At 39.9% G+C, this 26682-nt stretch overlaps 2 protein-coding genes across 7 annotated transcripts; one reads left to right on the top strand and one right to left on the bottom strand.

The window, feature by feature from the left end:
• On the top strand, positions 1-13528 carry srek1 (splicing regulatory glutamic acid and lysine rich protein 1). 6 transcript variants are annotated; one of them, XM_023338860.1, is made up of 11 exons: positions 1-251; positions 401-534; positions 3747-3862; positions 3960-4106; positions 5902-6080; positions 6174-6304; positions 6404-6518; positions 6621-6725; positions 7309-7380; positions 7496-7610; positions 10803-13528. In XM_023338860.1, the coding sequence occupies exons 1-11, from the start codon at positions 124-126 to the stop codon at positions 10962-10964; spliced, it is 1404 nt and encodes a 467-aa protein (XP_023194628.1). In that variant the 5' UTR covers positions 1-123; the 3' UTR covers positions 10965-13528. The 6 variants fall into 6 exon arrangements, with proteins under 6 accessions (XP_023194628.1, XP_023194629.1, XP_023194630.1 ...); XM_023338861.1 differs by having other exon boundaries at positions 10806-13528; XM_023338862.1 differs by having other exon boundaries at positions 6407-6518.
• LOC111609592 (interleukin-31 receptor subunit alpha-like) lies at positions 13235-25183 on the bottom strand. Its single transcript, XM_023338859.1, has 16 exons — positions 25017-25183; positions 24837-24890; positions 24461-24517; positions 24254-24362; positions 23995-24149; positions 22581-22723; positions 21550-21688; positions 21373-21461; positions 21057-21264; positions 20249-20434; positions 17800-17931; positions 16867-17028; positions 16154-16297; positions 15130-15211; positions 14966-15047; positions 13235-14878 (listed from the first exon to the last, which is right to left on the bottom strand). Exons 1-16 carry the CDS (start codon positions 25078-25080, stop codon positions 14420-14422), a joined length of 2265 nt encoding a protein of 754 aa, XP_023194627.1. The 5' UTR covers positions 25081-25183; the 3' UTR covers positions 13235-14419.
• Between the last annotated feature and the right edge of the window lie 1499 nt (positions 25184-26682).

The raw sequence follows: 26682 nt of genomic DNA on the forward strand, positions 1-26682 counted from the left end.
GTCTAAAACCTGCTGCACCGCCACCCTCTGGCGCCGACAGGGATAACTGAGAAATTATACAGTTCTAAAGCTATAGTTTAATTTCAAAACACACAGAAGAAGAAACACTTTATCGCTCGCACAATGAGCGGTATACCGGGGACTGCAGTCGTCCAGGTGACCAACTTGTCGTCGGCTGTGAGCAGCGAGCAGATGCGCACTCTGTTCGGCTTCCTGGGAGACATCGAGGAGCTTCGTCTCTATCCCCCCGAGTAAGCGCTACTTTTCCGGTCTGAGCTAGCGAGGCAACGCCGCGGAGTTGCGGCCTTGCTAGGGCCCCACGTAAGAATTTGCATGTAGCTGTCCCAAATGTTTTTTATTGACTAACTTTATTATTTGTGCTCCATATTTCTTCCCACAGCAACACCCCTCTGTCGTTCTCCTCCAAAGTTTGTTATATAAAGTACCGAGACCCCTCAAGTGTTGGTGTGGCGCAACATCTCACCAACACTGTTTTTATTGACAGAGCTTTGATAGTGGTTCCCTGCGCAGAAGGTGAGTGCAAGCTGCTTGGTTTAATCATATTACAATAAACAAAAAACAAACAAAAAAAACATTGATAAATAGCTGTGGACGTCTTCTCTGGAATTCACCTTAATGGCTGTCGTGGTCGTGGGGAGGGGGGGAGGTATAGTGGTCTTCAGAAATAAACACGGCTGGCGTCGGATAATTTAGAGCAGCCATGGGCCGGTATGTAAATATAGTTAATGCAAAGGCTTAAAACACAAATACTATAAATTAAGACGATTTATAACATAGATTTTCTTCTGTTACTTCTAATATAATGTGACACTTCAGTATTTTTGTTATATTTAAGCAAAAATAGGCAATACAGACATGCTAGTTGTATTCTTTTCCCCTTTCTTGCACGTTAGAGAAACTATAGCATGCTTCTTTCTGCCAGCTGACTGGCAGTGCAGCAATCAAAAATCTGACATGAATTTTGGTTTTGAACATCTGTCAAAAGTTGCAAAACATAAGAAATTAATGTTCTGTGGGTTTGTTGGATACATTTGATGAACAGCAAAGACATTTTCATTGTTTGACCTGGTGATAACAAGTGAGTAGCACATATCTAATTAGAAGGACTATGATATATGCATATATAAGAAACCGGCCCATGCCTAGATTAGATTTAAAGCATTTTGTTGGTCCAGTACCTGATACACGTAGGTTTAGCCACAGCACCCACTCAAGTTTCTGTTTGGTGTCGCATAAATTAAGGGCAATCAACGTTACCGTGAATACTGGACAGTCTGGAAGTACAGCTCGTGTATCTAAAATAAATATAACCAAATCCATTACTAAAGAATAAAATTCTCTCTTTCTTCCCCTTTTTTACATTTTTTTATTTTTTTTGGTGCTCTTTTTCGGTAAACTCCCACCTTCTCTCCCCCACTCCCTATTTTTGGTACACCTGTGTACACTCACAATGATTACACTTCTAACCTGATGCATTGTGTCCACGTGACTTGGTGCTGGATGGCTAATGAGTTTATTAATTTGGTTTTGTATGTTTTTTCTGTGTGATTATGTGTGCATATCAGATGACTAGACTGGCCCAGCTGTTACACTACACTAGCCTGAGTCAGGCATTGTTTTCCAAGCCACTATCCCCGATCGGGCCAACGCAGCCTTCAAGGGGGGGATGTGACCCGGAGAATAGCCCGCAGAACCTTCCAAGATGGACACCTTGTCTCTTTTTTTTTTTTTTTTTTTTTAACTTTATATTTGTTTTCGGTTTGTTTCCTTTTCATACTATCCCATGTTGTCCACTCTCCACTGTCTCTATCTAGAAACTTGCAGGTTGTGTTTATATTTGTTATTTTTTGTTTGTTATTTTTGATTATTGTCCAACCCCCCCAATCCCTTCTCTCTTTCCGCTACAGCTGGAGCTTGTGTGTGGTTGAATTCAGTCCAGGTTGCTACGGCACACCGGTGGGATGTGTGCCACACAAAAGATGCTATGAGGATCACTAACTCTTTTGTTCTCTTGTCTCCTACGTCTGTTGACGTAGTGAAGGGCTAGTCTGTGTGGAAAAAGTGAGCCTCAGTAACAAATCATATCTATATATATATATCTTTCTTTTAAATTATCTGTGCACTTATTCATCTACTTGACACTGAACTAAGAAGGCAACATTTAGTACTTTTTCCTCACATTACTTCAGTACCGCTCTGATGTGAATGTTTAGTAATGACACAGAACTGATCAGTGTAGCATCATTCTCTCTTTGTAATGCATTAATACATTGCTCTGTTCATGTTTTGCTTAACAAAGATGGTTGTTTGCCCCTTTAATGCTGAATTCCCTCTAGCTCTAGGTCAAAATTGCACGGTGCCTTGCAATATTATTCACAAAATTGTTCTAATTTTGTCTCGATCCAACCACAAACTTTGATGTGGGTTTTTTGGGGGATTATATGTGCTAGACTAAGGGTCTGCAATGCGAGGATCCGGAGCCTCAAGTGGCTCTTTGGACGTTCCACATCGGCTCCTATTACCTTCCAGTAAAAATAATTAAGAACCAACTAATGTTTTTGAATTTTACTATATAATAATTGTTGTTTTTTTTTAGTATTAATTCATCTTTTAACATGTATTAATTGCACTAAATTCCTAACGCAGAAGATGATTTTTAGATTTGTTTTTTCTTTTTCTTTTTTTTACTTTTGGTTTAAAACACTAAATGTATATAAAGTTTAAATTTTTTTGTATTTTTTCCAAACCAAATAATAGAAACAAAACAGTGGTCCTATAAAAATTACAACAAAATTCCTATAGCAGGTTTTTCGTCTTTTTTTTCCCAGACACATACCATTTGTGTCTCTAAACGAGCTTTATTTCAGGGCCACAAAATGGCTCTTTGGATCGTGAAGGTCGCAGGCCCCAGTGCTAGACCAACACAGAGCGGTCCAGCACACTTTACTCTGTGTCCGTCGGTCACATAAAGTCCCAGTGGAGCAGGGTTGAGTTTGTGGCTGTGACATGAGGAAATGTGGGAAAGTTGAAGGGTTGTGAATCTATTTGCAAGGCACCGTTTAAAACTTCTAAATCTTCCTCCTGAGAGAGAAAGGAAGAATATTATTATCCACAGTGGAGTGAGCACAAGTCCTAATTGGTTGTTTTATTGACCTCTTAGCATTTCCAAAGTTCTTAAAACTGTTGTTCTTTTCTGTATCTGATGTTCTGTGTGCTATTAGTGATGCAGCCATTGGGGGTTGTCTTGTGTTGCACACCTTTCCAACACTGCGAAACGATCGCCCCCCCACTCCCCCCGCGGAAAAGCGTCCATGCTTGATATCGTATGGTTCATGACCAATATGTTTCCAGTACAGGTGACCCATACATCAAAGTGTTCACTCATTCTCTGCATTGTGTTATTTTTTTTTTCTTTTTTTACTTAACCTATATATATAAAAAAAAGAAAGCAAAAAAACAAATAATCAGCTCCCTTTTTGTTTTGTTTTTTCTTTAATAAGAAGCTATTCTTTTGCATTTTATATTAATGATGCATATTCACTGAGAAGAGTAGATTAAATCAAATCCAAGTAAGGATGCTTGGTCTGAAGTAGCGGGTAGATGACTCTTTAGGCTGGATGGGGAAGTGTATGCTCTCTTTCTCTCTAGAATACAGTGGGATAAATGTGCAGACAGAGTGAAGAGCGCCTCCCTTGCCTTCCCTAACATCCCGCTTTGTCCTGCAGGGAAGATCCCAGAGGAGGCCAAGGCTCTGTCGCTGTTGGCACCTGCCGCCCCGGTACCCAGTCTGATTCCAGGCGGAGGATTGCTGCCGATTCCCACTCCGGCTCCACTTCAGAACGTGAGTCATCGTCTTTATTTTGGGTGTTGTTTTTTTTTCCATTTCTTCACATGCACAGGTTGAATCTAACATCCATCCGTGCGGTTCACGCCCACAGCTGAACCTCCCTCTAGTGAATCGGATCACAGCAGGCCTCGACGCCACAGCCTCTGCGCTCGCTCAGCCTCCCCTCATCGGCAATGTCGACCCGACGAAAATCGATGAGATTAGGAGGACGGTTTATGTTGGAAACCTAAACTCACAGGTAAGGTTAAAGAAAAGTCTAAATAAATGAAGGTAGTTAAAGTTGTACATATGGCTGGAACAATTAATTGAGTATTGAAATAATCGTCAGCTAATGTAGCAATCAATTAATTAACAGCAGCATACAGACAAGAAAAGGCAATTTGCAGAAAGAAAAATATACTCAGATAAGTAAGTGAGCTAAAACTGTTCAAAAAGATATATACATTATGCTCTTAAGAAAAAAATAATAAAAATAAACCTTTGTTTATAGACAACTCCTATATAGAACTCCTCAGGTGGCATAGTTTTACTAAACTATATTTTTTTGTAAAAAAACAAAACCTCCTATTAAGACCTTTTTATTGTTAATCAGTTAATGCAAAACTGAATTATTTGGCCAACAGCTGATCAAGCATACGCTAAAAGAATGCTGTTATTGCATTGTAGGCTATAAAATGTTTATTCTAAAAAATTGACCAAATTATTTATTTGCATATTGTTTAAAAAAGGCTTAACTGGTTCAATGAAAAATCTGCAGAACATGCCATTTTCTAACTTGATTAATCGTCCAAATAATCAATTACTTAAACAATCATCAGTTGCAGCACTAGGTTTATCTTCTGCTTGTTTTGTTATTCCTCTGTTAGTTTGTTTGTAGGGTCTGAGTTCTCACAATGCATCACATTTCCAAACCTCTTCAGCCGTCGAAGCTCTTGGCCTCCATTCGCAACGCTCCGCTTTGTGGCTGGTGCTGAATTCTTCACCGACATCACATACTCTTAAACCAAAAGAGACTGCAAAGAAATCGCTCAGATTGCATTTAGATATTTATTTAGGCCTTTAACATAAAGCAGTCGATGTATAATCACCCCTTTACCACAAAACCCCACGTGAAGCTTTCTGGGATTTTTTGTGATAGACCAACTACAAGTTGAGTCAATTCTAAAAAAATAATTGTCAACTAATTCAACAATTGATTAATCATTAACTGAAGTCTATAGACTCAAAAAATAGCAATTTGCTGAAAGAACAACATACAGAGCAGTAGTTAAGCCAAAATTGTGAAAAAAAAATGCATACATTTTGCATTTAACATTAAAAAAAGATAAGCTTGCAAATATGTTCAACCTAGAACTAAGGAAGGAGCATATTTTTAGCTTTACCTGGTTAAAAAAAAATCAATGAATCTCCTGTGAAGAACCTTTTGTTATCCAGTCTGTTAATCTAAAAAATAACCGTCAGCTCAGTCCTCCACTGTATTGATGCTGAGTCGAGGAGAAAGGCTTGAGCTTTTCTCATGTTGCTGTTAAAAGTATCTTTTCAGCTGCAGATGCATCCTTTGATACCAGTGATCAAGCGCTCACTAAAGGAATGCTATTATTGCATTTTAGGCAAGAAAATGTCTATTTGTCTATTTAGAAACGAATTGAATTATTTCTTTATTTGTATCTTATAGTGTATTTCTAATATTGTATGGAAAAATTGTAAATGGTTACGTGAAAAATCGACCGAATGCAGCGACGATTTTATCCGATTAATCGTCAGAATAATTGACTACAAAAATAATTGACTACAAAAATAATCATTAGATGCATATTTTCTTCAACATTTTTACAAAGTGTGACCTCTATGATAAGCTCCCTGTGCTTCAATACCCCTAAATAAAATCCAGGGTATTCAATAGCCTTTGGAAGACAACAAATTTTTTGTGAGTTCGGTGCAGAGTTCAGTTCCCAAGAAGAGTTCTTGGTGTGAAGGCTATTTTAAGCTTTTTTTATGTGCAGTTTATGATATTTTTATTGAATCTGTCCCAGACCACCACAGCAGAGCAGCTGCTGGAGTTCTTCAAGCAGGTGGGAGACGTGAAGTTTGTCCGGATGGCCGGAGACGAGACTCAGCCGACCCGCTTCGCCTTCGTAGAGTTTGTGGAGCAGGACTCCGTGGCCAGAGCCCTCACTTTAAACGGAGTCATGTTTGGAGACAGACCCCTGAAGTGTGTTCTCACACCTTTTACTGTGAAATGTGGTTGAAAAGTGTTAGGGTTTTTTTTTAAATTATTATTATTCTATGGTTAAATCTGTTTCAGGGTCAATCATTCCAATAACGCCATTGTTAAGCCCCCTGAGATGACGCCACAGGCTGCTGCTAAGGAGCTGGAAAGTGTGATGAAGAGGGTGAGGGAGGCCCAGTCCACCATTGCTGCTGCCATAGAACCAGGTTGGAAATATGGATTGATTTGAAATACTCACAAAGTGTCCCGTAACTCAGCGGAAGTTGTTTTTATGCTGACGCTAAGATTTCTTCTCTGTGCGTTAGCAGAGACCGAGCAGCGTTCCTCCAGCCGCTCCCAAAGGTCACGGCGGTCCCGTTCCCGGACGCGCTCTCGTTCCCACTCGAGATCACGGAGGAAAAGGTCCCGCTCCAAACACAGGTGCTCAGAAAGCCCCAATTTGACATGATAACGGTACTTACTGTGATGTCCAGTCGCTGATGTTTTCCCTCTTATTTTCTTTCTCCAATTCTGGTGGATCAGACAAACACAAAGGTCTTTTCCTGGCGGTGACGCCCACAGTTCAAGGAGCGGCCACAAGAGGCGCTCTCGTTCCAGAGACAAGAGACATGCCAGGAGTCGCTCCAGGTACTTTGACAGCAGCTGACTTTACAAACTTGTTTTACTTTTCCAGTCTAAATGCAGTACAGTACTTCTGCTTATCTCTGTAACAAATTTCAAATTTCTATAACACTTAGTGGACAAAAGTCATTGTTATTCCCACTGTTAGCAGAAGAGGGCGCCATATTCCAATCAAAAGTCAAGATTCAAGTGATCTTGACTTTGCTCTGATGGAAGATGTAATTAAATCTGAATATTTTACATGTTTTTGAATCAATTAAAAAAATCTTTATTTTATTCTAAAGGGGAAATCATATGTTGTCATAACTCATCGTCTTCAAAGAGGATTCTGACTGAAGATTGTTGCCACGTTACTGTTTTATTTCTGTCTTGATACGCTAACTGGTATTTTCTTGGGGTAGCAGAGATGATATTCCACAGTAACATGTCCTAGATGATAATATCAGTTGTTGGCAAATTCTGCTAATCCACCTCATTTGCTTTTGCTGCTTCTCTGCAAATCTCTGTCTGGCTGTACGGTCAGAAAGCTGGGCAGAAAGATATATCCTACTAAATGTTTTTATTAAATGTAGTTTTTCTTTTCTATTAGAGGCCACAAAAGGAGGAGCAAAGATCGGTCCAGAAGCCCTCGAAGGAAAGCGAGATCACCTTCACCAAAACGGTCAGTACGTCCCAAATCTGAATCCGTTCTGAATGACGCAGCACCTGAGTCATTTAATTCGTTGTTTGGTTCATTTGTTTGTCATTGTTCATTTGTTTTCGATGGCCTCTTTTAGAAGTAAACGGGAGAAGAGGAGGGAGCGCAGCAGAGACAGGAAGGAGCGCTCCACGTCCAGGAAGAGAAGCCGCAAAGATGAGGAGCGGATAAAGAGCAAATCCAAGACAGCCAAGGTGAAACGGCTCGCGATTTTCTCACCAGCACGTCTGGTGTCCCGTTAACAGAATGACCAATTTAGTAGAACGCGGCTCTCCACAGTGTGGCCCTTGAAACGATTTTGTGTGGCCCATGACCACAAGTCACAAATTTGGAAATTGTCTGTTTTTTGTTTATTAAGGCAAAAGTCCAAAGCCTTTTTTATGTTTTGGGTCTTTAATGATATACAGATTTCATTAAAAATGTGTTTATTATTGAGCAGGTAAACCTACAAATTACTAACTAATTTTGTGGCCCGCCAGTAGTTTTAAATTTGCCAAGGTCAGTGCTGACTTCTTTCTTTTTTTTTTCTTGAAGTCTGACCTGTCAGTAACAATTTTGATCAAGTACCTGTTTTTTCTTTTTAAGTACTTTTACATAAAACCATATGGTGGCTCCTAGATAGGAGTTTATAATCAAAGCAAAATGACAAGATCATCACCATTTATAGCCTAACCTCCACTAGGAGCTGTGATGTGGAGTTAAAATTTTATCACAATATTTCGTGGTACTATTGTGATAACAAGAAAAATTGTTAAACTATTTATTACTTCTTTTTTTTTTGGTAATAGTGTGGCTGTGCCTGGATTGCGCCACAAACAGAAATACTGTTCTTGAAAAACATTCTCAATTAAAACAGATTTCTTTAGGATGCCAGGTACTTAGAAAAAGTGTGATTTATATCACTAAATCCCAAACAGCAACCTTATTTTATTATATTATCAAATTTAATGATATTTATTAATTCTCTAGACAACAGCAAAACTAGGACTTCTGATTATACTGTTGTTGGTTTTTTTTGTTTGTTTTTTGCTTCAATAATTGGAATCAATATAACAATAAATCAAAATATTTTAAGAATTTTTTAAAGACAGTTCATAAGGGATAATTGCCAACCCCTAACCTCAACCTGATCTTTTTTTGTTGTTGTTGTTCAACTCCAACTGCATCTTGGGAGTTGATGAGTTCGCCCACAAAGAAAAAAATTTAATTATTGTTTTGCACTTCCTGGTTTTAGTGATATCTTTGTTCGAATAAAGAAAAAAGTCTCAAGTGTCTCAAACGTAAACATTGGGACAGAGCAAAGTAAAGGTTCAGAGTGTAAAAACAAACCCAGTGCGCTGAGAGTGTCTGGATATATTTAGCCACTGAGAGCGTTTCACAAGTCTAAAACAAAACCAAATGAGATGGTGGCAAACAAAAATAAAATTAATTTAAAGTAGTAGCGTACAGGAAGTGCTGCAGCTCTGTGACGGAGTTGTACTTATACAAATTACACAACCAGTTTGACTCTCACTGGTTCTTCAACTTCAGAATGACTCGATGCACTTTGAAATGTTAAGTTTGACAAGTACCATTCATGCCGTTCGCTCTGAAGTAAACCTGAGATTAGGGGGAGATAAATGAACCAGAGCGTCGGACCACAGCACGTTGCTCTGTCCCCACCCCGTCCCACCGACTTCAGGTAATCTCGTTTCAGTGGCAAATGTTTCCACTTGTCTTTAGGTCGTTTCAGATGGGACAGCACAACTAACCTACTTCAGTTCCAGATCAACCCAAACGATAGCTTTGATAGAAAGAAAGTTGAAAAAAGGCACATGGCGCTCCATCTGATCTGATAACAAGCTGAACATCTTCGACGGCTGAAAACATGCCCTCAAAAAAAAAAAAAAAAAAAAAAAAAAGCCTTCATCTTGCAGAGTTCTGTTTGTCACATCTGCACAGACAGTTTTGTCACGTACAACAGTTAACAGCTTTTTTTTTTTTTTTTTTGGTGTGTGATGCAGCTTATAGTTTGTTCTGTTTTTTGAGGTAAACACGAATCTGTTGTCAAATTTCACTGAGTCAAATCCAATCAAGTTAAGTCTGATGCCATTTCAGGCACAATTTATTCCAAACATGACTCTGTGCCACCACAGAGACTAAGAATTCCTGGTTCCACTTGTATATTTTTTGACCTATAAAAAGACGTTTTCCCGTACGATAAGTGAAGAAATCTACCAGTGATTTTGGGGTTTTGCAGCGTAATTAAAATATTATATTGTCAGATTACTTGAACAGGGCTGTAAAACATATAAGGTTCATTTTGAGATCACCACAATCCAGAGCTGCTAAAGAAGACTAGAAATATTTGTACTTTAATCGTTGTTTTTTTTTTAAATCCTCAAAGCACTTTGACATTTTGACCATGTGAAGCGCAATACAAATAAAGTGTATCATTATATTTATTAACACAACATTCTGCTCAGTCTGTCGTCCTTAATTCAGTCGGTGTCGTGATTGTTTTTTTTTACAAATGGCGGGTCGGATTATTGTAAGGGAGTCGTTCTTGAGCCACAGCCAGTGGCTCTCCCCTCCGGCTCAGGGTGTCCAAACTTTTTGTCTCATGAGCAAAAACGGTCAAGTCAAGAGGACTTGAGGGCCAATAAAGTGATATTTTTAATTAAAACTTATACTGTGATAGTTTTTGCTTGTCAATTTGATTAGCGATGAAACAATTAATCGGATTAATTGATTATTAAAATAATTGTCAACTAATTTAGTAATTGATTAATCATTAACTAGAGTATACAGAATCAAAAAAGGACCATTTGCTTAAATAACAAAATATTTATAGCAGTAATTAAGTAATTATATATATATATATATATATATATATATTTATATATATTGCATTTAAGATTAAAAAAAAAAACCTGTTTGTAAATATGTTTGAACTAAAAATCTTCAAGTGGTATAATTTCAGCTTCACCTGGTTCAGATTCAGTAAAGGGATGCAATGCTTTTGCCTTTCAAGCAATAAAATGTTTATTTTCCTAATTATGATACAAGTTATTTGTTTATCATTATATAAATACGTTTTATAATTTTATTATTATTGTGTATTATTATTGTATAAAAGAGGCTTAGGTGGGTAAATAAAAAAATCTGCCATTTTTTAAAATCCAATTAATCGTCAGAATACTTAATTACTCAATTAAACAAAGTCAGATTTCTTTTGTTTTTGGTTGGAAAGTGATTTATAAATTATTGTAGACTATTAAAAGAAATATTTATTTAATGTTTGTTTGTTTTTTTTAAAAAGCCAAAATGGAATCAGTTCAGAGCAATAAAAGCAGGATTTGGTCATCTTTCCGTCCTGTTTTAAGCGTTGACTTTCTTTCATTTAGCAGGACTACAAAAGGGAAGAAAAGGCGGCGTATGGGAGCGACAGAGAAGGCTCAGCCACGCCAAGTGAAAACATGACATCATCACTGCGCGCCCAGCACAACGGCACCTACAAAACCCACAGAGGGGAGGCCGCGTTTCTGGGCCGCAACGCGACCAAGTGAACAGCCGCCGCTCGCGTCTCCCTCGTCCCGTCGCGCGCGTCATCTCCCACCACTTGTCGCCTCATCACGAGTTTCTTCCGTTCCGCGTTACGAACTCCCGCTGCAAACCCGAGGATTCTGACGGCGAGCTCATTTTCCTGCCTGGAGGACAGGAGAGACGGTGCTTCAGCACGACCTTCCAGGGTGAAAGCACGTCGGCGTCATCCCGACGGCGGCGCTTGTTTCAAAGCGGTTCCCGACGGACTACGCGATGTCGCAGAAAGAAAAACGAAACCCTGGTCATAGCTGCTGAGATCGACCAACGTGTTTGGAAACCTGGAGCCAACCGAAGAGTGGGTCGGGCCGCGGTCAACATTATTTGGTAAAACTTCATTAATGCCTCTCAGACTTGCAGTGTTTTGTCATGTTCCAGTACATCAACCCTTCCCTCAAAATAAATTCCTCCTCGGTAACGGAGTAAAAATACTAATTATGAAAATAGGAAACGTGATCTAATTGTTTTTATATAAGCCAACATTTGGTTAGAAACAGTGTTACCCTGGTAACAGTGATGGCTGGATCTCATCTAGTCTCCCAATCGTTTTTCTTTCAATGTTTACAAGAATCCAAACTGCTATTTTTTTCAAAGTATTAAGAAAAACAACAACAAAAAACTAGTGGTCTTCTTTCAGCCAGCTGACTGGCAGTGTGCAGGACTATCGCTCTAAGCTCCAAACACCGTTAGGAAACGTTGAGCGGTGATATTTGAAAGCCATTTTGTACCTTGATGGCAGTAACCAGCCCGTGCTTACTTCTCAGAACCACATGTGCAGCAGGAATCTGCTTAAGTCATAAAAACTGTATATCGATTATTGTCTTAATTATTTATTTAGTCAATAAATGTGAGTGGGATCATAAAGGGGCAAGAGGTATTTTGATATAAGAAAAACAAAAAAGAAAACAAAAAACTTTTATATTTGCAACTACAAAAACTGGATCAATTTGGTCAACCAAAACAATAAAAATATTTAGGTTTTTTTTGTGTGTGTTTGGCCTTTATAATATATAGTTTTAATTAGAATCAATAGCGAGTAGTTTCACCAGAACTGTTGCTATATATTGTGTGTTGTGTCAAATATTTGTCAGGAATCCATATATGAATTTTAAAGCTACTAAATTAAAAAACAAATCCATTGACATTAACAACTTTAATCTCATTTCAGTTGATATTTCTTTTTTTTTAAGTGATTATTTAAAGGTGAGAAGGGAAAGAATGGTTTGATCCAGAACTTTTCTAAGCGCAACAAGCAAAAAAGGATGTGCAAAATTGTAAAATAAAAAAAAAAAAACCAAAAACTTAATTCCACTAAAAACGGTCAACTTTTGCCATAAATGTTGAACACTAAATAAATAAGCAGAAGAAATCGGTGTGGCTGCAACAGCAACTTCCCCCATTTAGCTGCATCAGAGAAGCTAAATCTCTGAAACAGCAAAATGTATCAGAGATTCAACTTGTTAGTGCTAGAAGTGTGAGGATCTTCCTGTTCCTGTAAGGATGTAAACTGGACTAAAGACGTTTTCTACAAGGTTATAGAAAACAGGTTTCTACACATTCTGAAGTGCTTCTTTAATTTTTTCTTGCTTGTGGACAGTTGAGAGAATTTCTGTCTGAGGTTTGTGAAGTGTCCTTTTGTCTCATCTTTTAACGCCTGATTTCTGCGCCATCCAGGAATTCTGTTGTCCTTCAGGACATTATTACTGAACAATAACTCGGAGAGCCATAATTATGAGACGGTATGTTGTTGCAGATGTTTGTCCCAACTTTTGTCTAGATGTAGGCCTCATTCGCATAGGTATCATTACATCAATTTCTGTTGCCACAGCAACATTTCGGCGTACCATGTTTTATTTTAATATTTAATATTTTCAGTTAACATGGTGACTGTGTGAAGAAAGTTTACGGGCTGATTTTTTTATTTATTTACTTTTTGGAAATGGGGAAAATAAACTGAAATCTCGCAGGTCAACAAACCGTATGGAAGCACAGAAGGGTCAAAAAGTGCCTAGACCACGATTGTACAGTAAGCAAATAAAATATTGAGACTCATTTGGATGTTTTGCGAATAAAACTAATAAGATCTTATATTAAAATATTGTGGGCTAAATGTTCATGGGATGTTTTTATCCTTTTATTCTGTGATTTAGCGTGTTGCAGTAGTCATGAATATGCTCGTTGAAACATGGTGGCAAAACAGCAACAGATCCAGTTCCTATTTTGAGAAGTTTTCGTCTTTTTTTTTTTTTTTCTTAACACATCTGTCGGAAGTAATGAGCTTCAAATCTCAGAATTAAATCGTTTCCAGCTCATCTGCCACTATGTGAACATGGACTTTATGACTTTTTTTATGTGCTCATCTTCTCCACACTTGAGAGAACTTTTTGTGCTGGGAAATTGGAGGATTTGATGTAACGGTTCAGTAAAATAGTTTGAAATATTCGGATGTATGTACATATTACTCTTTGGTTTGAACCTAAGATATGTTTTATTTGATTGCAAAAGCTCTCAATAAAGAGACTTTCCACTCGGATGTTTTGCTTGGTTGTTTCTGTTCTACGTGTAACTAATTGTAAACTAGCATTTACTGTACTTCTTCGATCTTGTTGAAGTTTACAGTATTTGGACCTAGCATCCAATATTTTCCATACGTATAAAGTGAATGGAAGTCCTCAGATCGATAAGTACAAGAATGTGTGTCTGTGTGTGTGCTTGTCACACAAAACTTTTTAAGAAATGTCAACAATAACCAGAAATCCCCATATAGTTACTGACTAATCGGTGACGTACAGGAACATATTTTTAGTAGTAGACATGCTCACGTTCAAATGTAAAGCATGGTATACTTCCTTTGCAATCAACTTTAGCAGTTATGTCATTCGCTTCATGGTTGAGTTGTACACATAAATACAAGCTTGACATGCCATTTCTACTAAATAAAGCTTTAAAAAAAGCTGTTATCCTGCAACAAGTGTAAAACTACAACTGGTAGTCCAGAAGACCAGAATTGCAACATTTGCATTTTTGGCTCAAACGAACCAAACCCTTTGAAAAACCTGTTCCCCTCCTCGCCTGTGGTGGCGCTGCACCAAGAACCACTGAAGGGAAACAACAGGAAAGTCTCCACAGAAGACATGAGCGCAACTTTAGCTGCTGTAGGACTCCTCCTCTGTCTTTGGTAAAAGACCACAAGGTATTTCTCCCGCAAGCGCTAGACTCTCACATTTGTTTAGGTTAGTATTTACCCAGAATGCCCAGCAATATAGTTCGCTTTCTGCTTTTGGAGCGGTCTCGGGTCCACTTGGCGTTCACATATGGATTCGCCAGAGGTCACTTCGACCGATCGGAGACCTAGGTTTGTAGGCGGACCAGAGACCACCTTCCCAAACGAACCAGACTTTCAAAGCAACCGACCTGGAGTTCACAGCAGGGCTGATGTAAATTCACTGTCTGACGGTGGACTGGTGCTAAATTGTCTCACGTAGTCTAATCTCTTAGACTTTAACACAGTGAAGTCCTCCGGTTCGCCTTCGATGCCCGGTGTGTTTGAGCCACCTTCCGTCATCCACTGTGGGGTGAGCTGTTGGAACATTTCCATCGTCGTGTAACCACCTGCGAGGGTAAAAGGTGAGCTCTGGAAGTGTGTCCTCTGTGTGTCCAGCAAGGTGTCCGCTGTGTCATCATCGTCTGTCGCGCTGTCTCCGTCCCTCTCGCTCCAGGCGCGAGCCATTTCCAGAGTGTCGTCCTCGCAGGTCCTGACGTGCGGCAACATTGACGACGACGCCTGAGGCAGGATCACGGCTTCCCTCTCTAGAATCTGGAAGCTCTTCGTGTCCCATTCCTCCACTACTTTTAGAGTCGCTAAGGCCTCCAGGAGTTTCTGAGTGGAAGATGGCACATCGTCAACAGTTTTCTATGAGGTAGGCTCTTTACTAGTTGTAAAAGAAAAGCAGAAATGCACATTTACCAGTTGTCCGGGACTCTCTATTTTCTGCACTGCGTTGCTGTGTCCAGGGTTGGGCACCCTTGGCCACAGAATGGCTTTTGCCCTGGGCACAGTCAGTGTATGAGTAATGTTGTGTTTTGCTGTTCAACTTTATTTCCATCAGATGTAGGGTATAAATGTTCTACCTTTTTATCACCGGAGATCCAAACGCCAGCAAAGAGGCCACCACTACGAAGGCCGCAATTGCGCCCCTGATGCTGAAATTTACTGTGCAAATAAGAAAATACAAATTCAAACTTCAGCTCAAAAGAATAAATGTCTTAAAACTTACTACAGTGAACCCTCGTTTTTCGCAGGGGGGGTTACATTCCAAAAAGAACCCCTGATAGGCGAAATCCGCGAAGTAGAAACCTTTTTTTTTTTTTTTTTACAATTATTATACAATGAAATACTCCATAATACATTGAAACCAAAGAACAAAACCTTTTTACAGGCCCAACCATTTGTTTAACAAAAATAATTACTGTATAAACGTTTTTTTTTTTTTTTTACAAATAACTACTGTACTGTAAAATAATAATTTTAATCATCAATACGAACTGAAGGCTTCACCGCCCCATCGCGATCCGAGTTATTGGATTAGAACGGGAGAAAATAAAAAATAATTATGAAAATAAAAACAAAGTACAGTAGGACAAATAGTGACTCAAATAGTATTTCACTGTTGTTCTGACTGAGCTGCTGCATCCTGACTCCGCTCTGTAGCGTTTTGTTCTTCTAAAGCCCGCGGTGCAGGTGTGTTTTTTCGAGAAAAGAACATCGTTATCGGTAGTTGTTGTCGCTGTTTTTTCTTCTGGGCAAAAAGATTCTTATAAGCCGACATGCCACCATCGATTATGTTTGAGAACTGTAATGAACGGCTCATCAAAGGGTCCCATTCTTGAGCTGCTCGCTGAAGTTCAGTGGCCATTATGGGTTTTAGAGAAACTTGAAATTGCAAGAGAATTTGCAAACTTAAATCTGGCAAGCTGTTTTACGTACATGTACGTATTAAACCGCAACGTCGTTGACACACAGGTAGAGAAGAAGCGGAGAGACCGTTTAGCCAATCAGAATGCAGAACACAATGCACGATGCAAATCCGTGAAGCAGCGAGATCGTGAAAGGTGAACCGCGATATAGCGAGGGCTCACTGTAATGAGATATAACCTTTCTGATCTGTTTTAAAGACACCCGGAATACTTCGGATTCCCTCGCCCTCTGACGTGAAACCAGATATCTGGACTTGATACGCCGTTCCACTTTCGAGGGCCTCCATGTGAAAGCTGGTAGAACCTGGATCCACCGTTATATCTGCAAAGAAATGGGACTTTGTTTGAGTTGTGCTTCTGGTGTTTACTTAGGAACCAACAGGAATCTCGGTTGCAGCATTTCTGGGAACAAGTTTGACATCCGACAGACTCGCAGACTGTCGGATGCAGAGCCCTCTCTGCTCTCCGACGCCGTCCGTCTCCGTGTTGGCATTGGGCTTGCACTCCGGATATTTACCTACACTCAAGTTGATTTCACAAACAACATACCACAAATTTCCCTTTTGGTCTAGATTCCATTCATAATTACTCACAGTTGTCTCTCGAGGCCTATTAGCTTGATGCACTTTGCCCTACATAGCTCAAAACCAGACTAGTTATGACTCATTCTTTAGTTAGAGTTCAAAAGAAGTGCTTTTGTGTCTGTGTCAACAAATTATATGCTCCAGAATTTATTTACCATTCTGACTGACACCATGTAAGTTAGAAACCAAAGCTGTACATACTGGTACATCTACTATAGGACAAAGCAGAAATGAAGGTGAAGACACCATGTTTCTTTCACTAAAATCCTTTGCAGCCATCATTTAGTTTGATGTGATTGGTCCTTACTGTGCGCTGTGCTCGTCTCCCGGTAGTGATGCTCAGTGTAGTAGATAATGTAACCCAGCAGGAACCCTCTCAAGTTTTCCTCTGGGATATGTGACCACTGGAGCACCGCCGAATTAAGCGTCACGTTGTGGAAGCTGACGTTTGCTGGGGCGCTGACAGGAGCTGTGGGCGATTCCAAGACATGATAACGTAAAGTGATTTTTTTTTTTTTTTTAATGATTGTAAAATATACTGAGATTGTAAGATAAAATTTGGAAAGTGCAGGCAGCTGAGGCGACCGTAGGAATATTTTAGGGGGGCTGAAGCCTCCCTAAAATATTCCAAAGCCTCCCTGGAATAATGTGGGGTTTTTTTTTTCCGTTTGTTTGTTGTTGTTTTGTTTTGGGTTATTTTTACAAAGAACTGTCTGCAAATTCTATATAAATAACCACATAAAGTATTATTTTTACTCAAATATGATCCTAAATCTGTCAGTTCGGAAGATGATACAAGTGTGAAAGTTTGCAAAGTGTTCTTCAAAGGCTGTCTAACAATTTTAGGTGTAGAGCCACAGAAAATGATAACTACCGTAGCGTCGTTCACGAGATGATCATTTCGTTCCATTAATTGTTTACAGTCATATTCTACAGTGGAAGAGTTTTCTGTTACGCCGAATTCTGTTATAAAAGCTGAAAAGCAACTTCTCCGTTTTCGTTGCTGTTTGACAGGTTTCGTTTTCGCCTGCTACGAAACGTCAATGTCGAAATTGATTTGTAAAGCGCTTTAAAAACAGATGTTAACTGCACTAAAGTGCTGCGCAGTATTCATAAAGCACAGATAAAAACACATAAGAATAAAACACAAATTAAAACACATCCTGTGCACTGCCTAGGGGCTAAGCGCCCCCTCTCCTTAAAACCTAGCGACGGCCCTGGCAGGCAGTATCCGACTTACATCCTTCAGTGAGATAAAACTCTGTGGTCCCGTCGGTGCTCTCGCTGTCGTTGACGTGCTTCATGTTGCAGGTGTTCTTGTATGGTCGCAAATGCAGAGTGACTCTGTATCTTGTGTAAGGCTCCAAATGTTCTGGAGTAATTTGAAAAAGCAAAACAAAAAGCAGGTTATATTACAGGCTGGTCATTCAATTTACAGCGAGGAAGTATTAAACGTCTCAACTTGTCGACGTGTTTCTCAGTTTAAATCATTTTTAAACTGGGCCCGTCAATGCAAAACACACCAGATCTTGGCAACAACCCTAGTGATGCACAAATGAACATACTAGTTCATAAATGAAGTTATGGGTCAAAAATAAGGTAGATCCACGCAATAAGCGTCGGACACATGAAGAAAAGGAATGTGCAAAGAGTCGATAAAACTGCTCTAATAAAACATTGTCGCAGACATCTGAAGAGAACTTTGCTTCGTCCCGGTTACGGATATTCAAAACGGGAAAAACCTCGGATGTTTTTAACACTTAGTTCTCCGTCTGTGTTTCACCCACATGCCAAACATAAACATTTGATTCAGATCAGATTTCAGGCCGACACACGTCTTCCTTCCCCCACCACCAGTTGCTTTCTGTCAGCAAAGCACTTCAAAGAGAGCAGCTCAGAACGGGACGTCCTATCATCTTTTCCATTTCACTTCCATTGAGTTTGGCAGAAAAACAAACGACTAAAGGAAATGAAGGCGATGGGGGGGGATTTACCATAAGCATAAAGACGACAGGTTATTGGAAACCTTCTGCTAACAAACGTTATTCCAAACACATAAGGTGTATTTAGACACTTCATCTAATATACTGCATGTTGTCCAGTAAAGGCTATATTTTAATATGTTCTTGTTGCAGTAGAGTATCTTCATCGTTAGTTGCTAACAGCACTTGGAAATTTACATTTAAAATGACTTTCATTCAAGCAAGAACTTTGCATTTGACAATAAAACGGTGCAAAAGAAGCATCAATTTAGAAAAAAAAAATCTGCTTTCACTTGCATTTTATTTAAGAAAATGTTATTGCTATTTAGTTGCACCCTTCTCATTAATCCATGGAAAAATCTTTGCAATCAAACCTTCCGTACAATAGGTTGATCAAATTAAAAGATTACTTCAAACCAACTTTGGTCCTGCCTCTAGATATGGAATTCATTTATGTATTTGGAGGTTCATTATCAATCACTTGCCTTATTAATCTAAGCGAATCTCATTAGTGTGACCTAAACAAACCCAACAGTTTCATCATTTTTCAAAAGGCAGTAGAGCATTTCCTCCGCCGAAAGACACGAGTTCTTTTTTTTTTTTTTTGGTTTTTCAGACCAAAAAAGCTGGTTTCAGCTGGTCGTAGCAGTTCCTACGACGACCAGCTTAACGACAGATCTCTCACACACACAAACAAACACTGGCTGTGTGTTGTGACAACAAGGGGACAATTTCGCACGTTGTTTTAGCGTCTGATTTTACACGCGCACTGTTGCCACATGAGGCTTTCAGCTTTAGAGGAGCTCTCGCAGTGTGTGAGGTACACTGATGTAGGGTAATACACACAGCTCCACGCGCTCACTCAGAGTAAACGCAACCCCGGCTCAATCCAGACACGCATCACGTCTTTTGTTAGGGACCGCTTCAGAACCAGCAGCAGGGAAACGGTGAATCAATTCGCCGGGGCTGAAGCAACGAATGGGATTAATCGCGACAATTGTGATGAATCGATTATTGAAATAATCGTCGAGGATGGAGGGATGAATACACAACAGGGCTGAGATGATTGATCGGATTGGTTATTGAAATAATTGTGAACTAATTTGGGTATTGATTAATCGTTAACTGGACATTTACAGAAAAAATATATATATCTAGAGTAATTAAGCCAAAACTGTACGAAAACTATATGTATTTTGCATTCAGTATAAAAACACCTTTGTCTGTAAATATGTTTTAGCCAGAACTCCTTAAGTGGCTTAGCTTTAGCTTTAGCTTTAGCTCCACCTGGTTCCGATTTACCAAAGGATGCTGTGGTTTTGCGTTTTAGGTAATGCAATTTTTATGTTTTACATTTTAAAAGGAATTCAATTATTTGTTTATTTGCATCTTTTATTGCATTTCTAAAAACAATTGCTAAAGTGGCTAAATGAAAAACCCGTAGAATGTGCCATTCTCTTATCCGATTAATCGTCAGAATAATCGATTATTTAAAATATTCTTAATTGTAACCCTAAGCTACACCGTGATGCGTGCTAGCGCCGGATGAGCGAGTACCGCTCGGTTCTGCACATGTGCAACAAAAGGCTTACGGTTGATGAGGCTGCAGTGTAGTCGGTCAGGAATGGCGACAAAAAAGCAAAGACAGTGCGTCAAATTTCGTTCACTAAATTTCCCACCACTCACTTTGTTTGAACAGCTACCCACCTGATAAAGAGGACACGGTCCTCGCGGCATTGGTGTCCTCAAAGAAGGACTGGTACCATCCAGAATGTCCCTTTTTCATCCACTCCACCACGTAGCAGACGTACTTCCTGATCCGATCGGCCCTCCAGTGGATCGTGAACGCCGTGCTGTTGTGGACCGTCACGTTCAGCCTCCCGTCTCCTGCACCTGCAGATTCAAAGTCCCGTCGGTCTGTGGCGCCAGGGCGCCATTCATTCGGTGGCAAAAACAATCTGCTGAGTTTGCATTTTGATGTTTATTGAACGGCGTAGATCAAAAACGAAACGACGGCCATGCAATAAGTGATAAACGTCCAAAGCAGTGGGTAGAAATATAAGCTTGTTGAAATTTGCTGCTTCTCCAGCAACATCACAATTATGATCTCTTCCTGTTTATAAGTTATTGTAGCAACAAACTCTGATTACTGATCAAAGTATTGATTCATTGATGTGCTTACAATATTCCCATATGTGTGTTACTAATGGCTCTACTACCAATAATGACAATAATAATGATAATATCGTTAATATCGACAACATAAGATATTAAGATAATTTCTCATGTCCTTAATGCTTTAATGCCGCAGTCTGTCTGTCCCACATGAAACGCAAAAACTTCTTCTTGCGGTTCTGATCTCGGTTTTAATTTTCATTTCCCTCTGAAATTCCGTTTGGTGCTTTAAATAAGACATTGCACCCTGTTTGTGAATTCGCCAAATTAGTAAGTTTTAATCATTTAGATTTGATAAGTTTGTCATTTAAAAACAAACAAAAACAAAAGATTTTCTTACTGCTGGCGTCCCTGTGCTGTGGTATGACGTGGGTGGCAGCCGGGGAAACGCTCGCGTTGTTGTAAGCGCTGATGTTGAGGCGGTACGCCGAGTAGGAGAGGATCAGCCTGATCTCCGGCTCGGAGGTGGTCAGCTGCTCCTGCGGCGGCTCTCCGGGCTCTTTCCAAACGGTCACTCGGTAGCCGTCGTACAGATCCTTGACAGGAAACTATCAAACAGCACAACTCCTGTTTCAGCACCATGCCATTCTCATCATTATCTGTTGTTTTTTTTTTTTTGCGTATTAAAACTGAGTTGATTCAAGGTGTGCAAGTACCTTCCAGGTTATGGAAATCAACCGGCAGCCGGTTTTCTGCGTAATATCTTCGTATTTAACGTCGACAATGATGGGTTGAGTTGTAAGCTCTGGAGGAAAAAAAAGAGATTCAACGTAGTCAATATTTTCTGGATTTGGACTGCTTTACTTGATTTCTGAATTCAATCTGATTTCTACCTGATGGGACGTAGTAATTTTTACTCCATGGACACTGTGAGCATTCAGCAGTGGTCACACATTGTATCTGGACAACGTAGACCAACGAGGGCGTTAGCTTTTCCACCATGGCTGTGTTTGGAAGCCGAGACTCTACGGTCTGTGAACAAAGGCAGAAATCAGTGAGTTGGAAACAAGTCAAACCAGGTTTAATTCATTTTGATAACTTTAACGCTGCAGTGTGTAACTTTTAGAAAGAATTCGTTCACACATTACTATGTTGTGACAGTGTAACACGAGACGGATCATTTGTGAAAAAAACTGAGCTCCTGCGCCTCCTTCCTGTCGTCCTACTGACATCCGCAGAAATGCAGCGCTCCCGATCAGAAGCAACCAATCAGAGCCAGGAGGAGGGTCAATCATGCTCACGTATGTGCTGCTCAATGTGCCAATGGTTGGAAAACAACTTGCCGTTCCGGGAAAAAAATGTTTATCCGTCGTCATCGGTGGCCACGCTAACTAGCCTTAGCATTCACTGCAGGCTCCTGTGTGGAGAACTAGCGTATGAGCAGCGTATACATGAGCTAATTGACAGCACTAAGACTGCATTGTTTCTAACCAGGTGGTGTGTTTCTGTAGATGGCAGTAGGACCACAGGGAGAGGATAGTGATAGTGTAAACAAACTCTTCATTGTATAGTAAAAGTCAATTCCAATATTGAGACATTGACAAATTAACAGTAAAAGTGTACAAACTGCTTCCTTGAAAGCTCTATTATTAAGACTTCAAACATGAAATACAAAATGCCCCAAGTTCATTTGCATTCAAGAAACAAACCAGCTCAAACATGTACACCTATAAAGTCTTTAAATATAAAGTCAGGTTTGGTCCAATCATTTACCTGCTAGCTGTGATATCGCAATGTTACATTTTACCACACCTGCACGCTTTTACTTTCACTTTTCGTCTTTAACTGATGTCATGTGGTCGGGACGGATAGTTGTCCTGAAAACACGGTTTGCGACAATTGTGAGCGGGCGATTAATCCTGACCTCGTTCCACCAGCGGCTGCCCAGCGCTCTGTATCTCACAGAGATCTTGTTGTTTCCGTCCTCTTTAAGCCAGGTCACGTTCACCTGCAGCGCTCCAGGTGTGCGAGTCGGCGACACTTTGCTGGGAGGCCCGCAGGACCGCTCTGAAGCAGTGAAAAGAAGCATAAATAATAAAATCCTCACTGTCTGACATTAAAACCTCCTGAGACCCTGCATCCTCATATGAGGACATTACATTTTTGTAAACACAGATGCAAATAATAACATTGATTGAATGGTCTTATCGTCACACAGATAGACCCAATGTCCTCCACCATCGTTTTGACATAGTTCAAGAGCACATAGAAAGCTAAAATTTAATTTCAACTAAAATTAGGTCATACTAATCCCAAATAGTAAGGAGACATAAAAAATGCACATCAAACAAAAGCCCGGGTCTCAGGAGGTTAAGTTGTTTCTGGTCAAGATTAGCAACATTCTTTCCGTTTGCCCGTTTATGGTTTTTTTCTGGAGGGGGTTGGAGGGTTTTCACGTCACAAGATGACTTGCAGTCCCTTTGTGGTTTGGACAAGCTAATAATGAGCAGTATAAAATAGGTCCAATGTTCTGGAAATCCTTTCACAGGCTTGTTACAAAGACGTCCAACTGAACCAGGTTTGTCTTGCTTGCACGTTTTCTGTGAGACTGAGATTGGGTCTTTGTGACGGCCACGCAAAAACACCAACTTATTTGTCCTTAAGTCACGTTGTACCCGACTTAGTGGAATGCTTAAGACCATTATTCATTTGGAAGACCTGTTGAGGCCAAAGCTTGAACTCATTGCTGATGTCCCGAGAACCTGTGTGAAATTTCCCACGTAATGTTCTTTTATTGTGATGCCATCTATTTCATAAAGCGCACCCAGCCCCTCCTGCTGCAAAAAAGCTGCAGTCATACTTCACAATTCTCACATAGTGGCTTATGGTTTGCTGACTTCCTCATTTTTCCTCCAAGTGAATCCTCAGCGTAGCCAAGCGCTTAAACGTCGGCTTAATTAGACCACAACGTTTCTGTCTGTGGGCATTTTTGAAACTGTAAACAAACTTTTTCTAGCGATGGCTTCTTCCGTACCGAGTGGCCCCTCAGTCAGTCCATGCAGGACTAAATTACATGTATCTGAAAAATGCAACGGTTTTATTAAGATGGCCAACTTTGGAAATTAGAAAATGATCTGCTGCACTTGTGGGTTTAAGATTTCTGTCGCGTTATTGGTGCGGGTGAGTCAAACAGCAGAGCAGCGGCATGAAAATGGAAAACCAAAAATACATCGTTTCATTTGCATGTATATATAGAGAAAGAGAGTGATATGTACACACACACACACACACACACACACACACACACACACACACACACATATCTTTCATGGACTTACTCAGAGTCTTTTTCGAACCACTGAAAACTGCTTTTGTGCAATTCGCCTTCCCCACGTTGCTTTCAATGACCTCCACCGTAAAGTTGTAATCAAATATGATCAGCTTTTGACTGGCTTTGGTTATGTTGTAGTAAACGGCACAGAGAGATTTGTCTCTGCAAGGACAGAAATGAGAAAGAAATGGACTTTTACAAAAAAAAAAAAGTTGAATGTAAAAAAAAAAATAAAACAAAACACAACGGAAAGGTTTGTGGCGTACGCTTGTTGTAAGATGAACGTGTAGCTCTTCGATCCATGTATTCCGGGTTCCCACGTACATTTCTCATTGTTCTTGGATTTACGGAAACAGTCTAGATTATGGACTCCATCTGTAAAAGAAACAAAACACACAGTGTTGCCGATCTCTGATTCTGATCGCGCCGATTGACGATCAAACATCGACTGAGATGAGGACGTCTGTTCTCACCTGGCTGAATCCCACAGTGTTGGTATTTGGCTGAAATGTTCTTTGGCTTGCACGGTTCTGGATCAGCAGAAAATATGAATGAAGACACATCAGAGAGGTGTCTGTGGTTTGGTACAAAACTCCTCGAACTCAGCTAAAACACAGCTGATCCAAGAAATGGTAGTCAGGAAATTCAAAGTCTTTTGAATCATAATTAATATACACCAAGAGTTTATGGTTGCGCCTTTATCACAGTTTCTCATCTCGCACCTTATCAGCATTCATATGGAACTTAACCAGCTGGTTAACGAGGTCGTCGTTCCCGGGACACACGCAAAAGCAAACGTTACGCTGGTGTGTTTAAGGTCACTCTGATGAACAAGAGAACAAGTCCTACCTGCAGAAACGTGGACGTTCGTGTAGATCGGAGCGTAGAGAACAAGCATCAAACCTCGAATAGAAACAACAGTTCATGAAAACACGATAATTCATGCAGTTTATTATTATTATTTTTATTTTTTATTTTTAATGCGCAGAAATGTTTCAAGAAGACCAAAAACGCCTTCGGGTGTCTTACCAACGACCAGAGCAGGCATGTAGGTTCCCAGCCAGCGATGTTCAGTTCCTCCACCGCCCGACATGCTGGCCCCACACACTGAAACCGCGACGGTGTGTTTGGGGGAAAATCTCACACCCGCCCGCCGCCCGCTGCCATTCACGGAGCCGCTGCGCACAGAGCCGCTGCTCTGCTGAGACTGAACGAGGAGGAAATATTTTGGGGGAGTTTTTTTTTTTTTTTTTTTTTTGACGCTCAGAGTGGAGGGGCGGCGACGAATTATGACACTGTAAGGACGACTCACAAACTGACAAGAAACAGAAGCTCTCAGGCATAACACGTTTCCTTCTTTCTTTCTTTCTTTCTTTCTTTCTATGCCTTTTTTTTTCTTCTTTTCCAAAAATAGAACCGCTCGACGTGAAAAGCTTTTGGCTTCTGTGCAGAACAAATGTGACCTGCAAAGAGAAAAAATAAAAAATAAAAAAATAAGGGTGGAGGGAGAAGAAGCTGCTCGGATGTAATGACTGTAAAGTTTCTGTTCGCGGGGCTGGATGTGTGTTTTAACTGTTGCAGGCGGCTTTTCAGAAACTCCTGTGCGTACAGTTACTGAAAGGCTCTTTTTTTTGTGTGTGTGTGTGTGATCAAACCCGAGAACCCAAATGACTTTGCGGGCCCGGTGAGGTCAGGATCTCTTCACGCCCCGTTTTGCTTTCAAAGAATCGAGAAGAAATTTCAGTTGAAAAATACAAATTTTTCCCACTGAGACCAGGAAGTGAGTTTTTAAAAAAAAAAAAAAAAGCAATTTTTTCCGCTCGAGCGGAGAAGCTGGTTTTAGTAGAGAGGGAGAGAGAAAAAATTATTTTAGGAAACAACAGCGGAGGAAATGCAATTTTTTCCCCTCCTCCTGCATAGACATTTGAACTCTGGAGCTTTTAGAAAAACATGTGGAGAAAAGATCGTTTCCTGCATTCTGCGAAAAGGAGAAAAAAGCGCAGTAAATGTATGAAATCGTGCAGAACCTCCCAATTTTATGTGTTATTTTTGTGCAGCACGTGCCGGTTTAGCTTGTTCAAGTTTGGCGGTACGCGATGTTTGACGTGTACCGCCAAACATCGTCAAAACAGGAGAACGTGATACATTTGTTTTCCTTTTTTCTTTTTTTTTTTTTTTTTTGGTAGAAACATTTTAAAATGTGTCCATTTGATTGAAAGTCAAGTTACAAATTGTACATTTACATCAACTTCTGCATCAAAAAACATACTATCATCACTTTAAGAAATTTCACAACTCTCAACAACTCACGCAGGGACATTTAGTGACAAAAACTGTGGCAAGTAGAAAAGAGAAAAAAGAAGAATGAACCTAAAAGGTTTGCGGCTTAAAAAAAAAAACAAAAAAAAAAAAACAAGAAGTAGAAGTAGAAAACAACAAAAATAAGATACACCCAGCCTGAAATTAAATTAGCATATTCTGAGCCGACATTTAATAAGCAGAATTTCATTTTACACGTCGTCTTCCTGCAAAGCAAGTCAACCACAGCCGCTCTCCTCCTCCTGTCGCCTCTCTCCGTGCCCGTTGTTTTCAAAACGCGTGCATTCTACCTTTAACACATCTTGCTTATCGATTAATTGAATCGACTTTACAACATTTTGCTGATAACATCAAATTACGTGGCATAAAAAAAAAG

The sequence above is a fragment of the Xiphophorus maculatus genome, chromosome 8 (genome assembly GCF_002775205.1).
Source record: "Xiphophorus maculatus strain JP 163 A chromosome 8, X_maculatus-5.0-male, whole genome shotgun sequence".
Taxonomy (NCBI): Eukaryota; Metazoa; Chordata; class Actinopteri; order Cyprinodontiformes; family Poeciliidae; genus Xiphophorus; species Xiphophorus maculatus.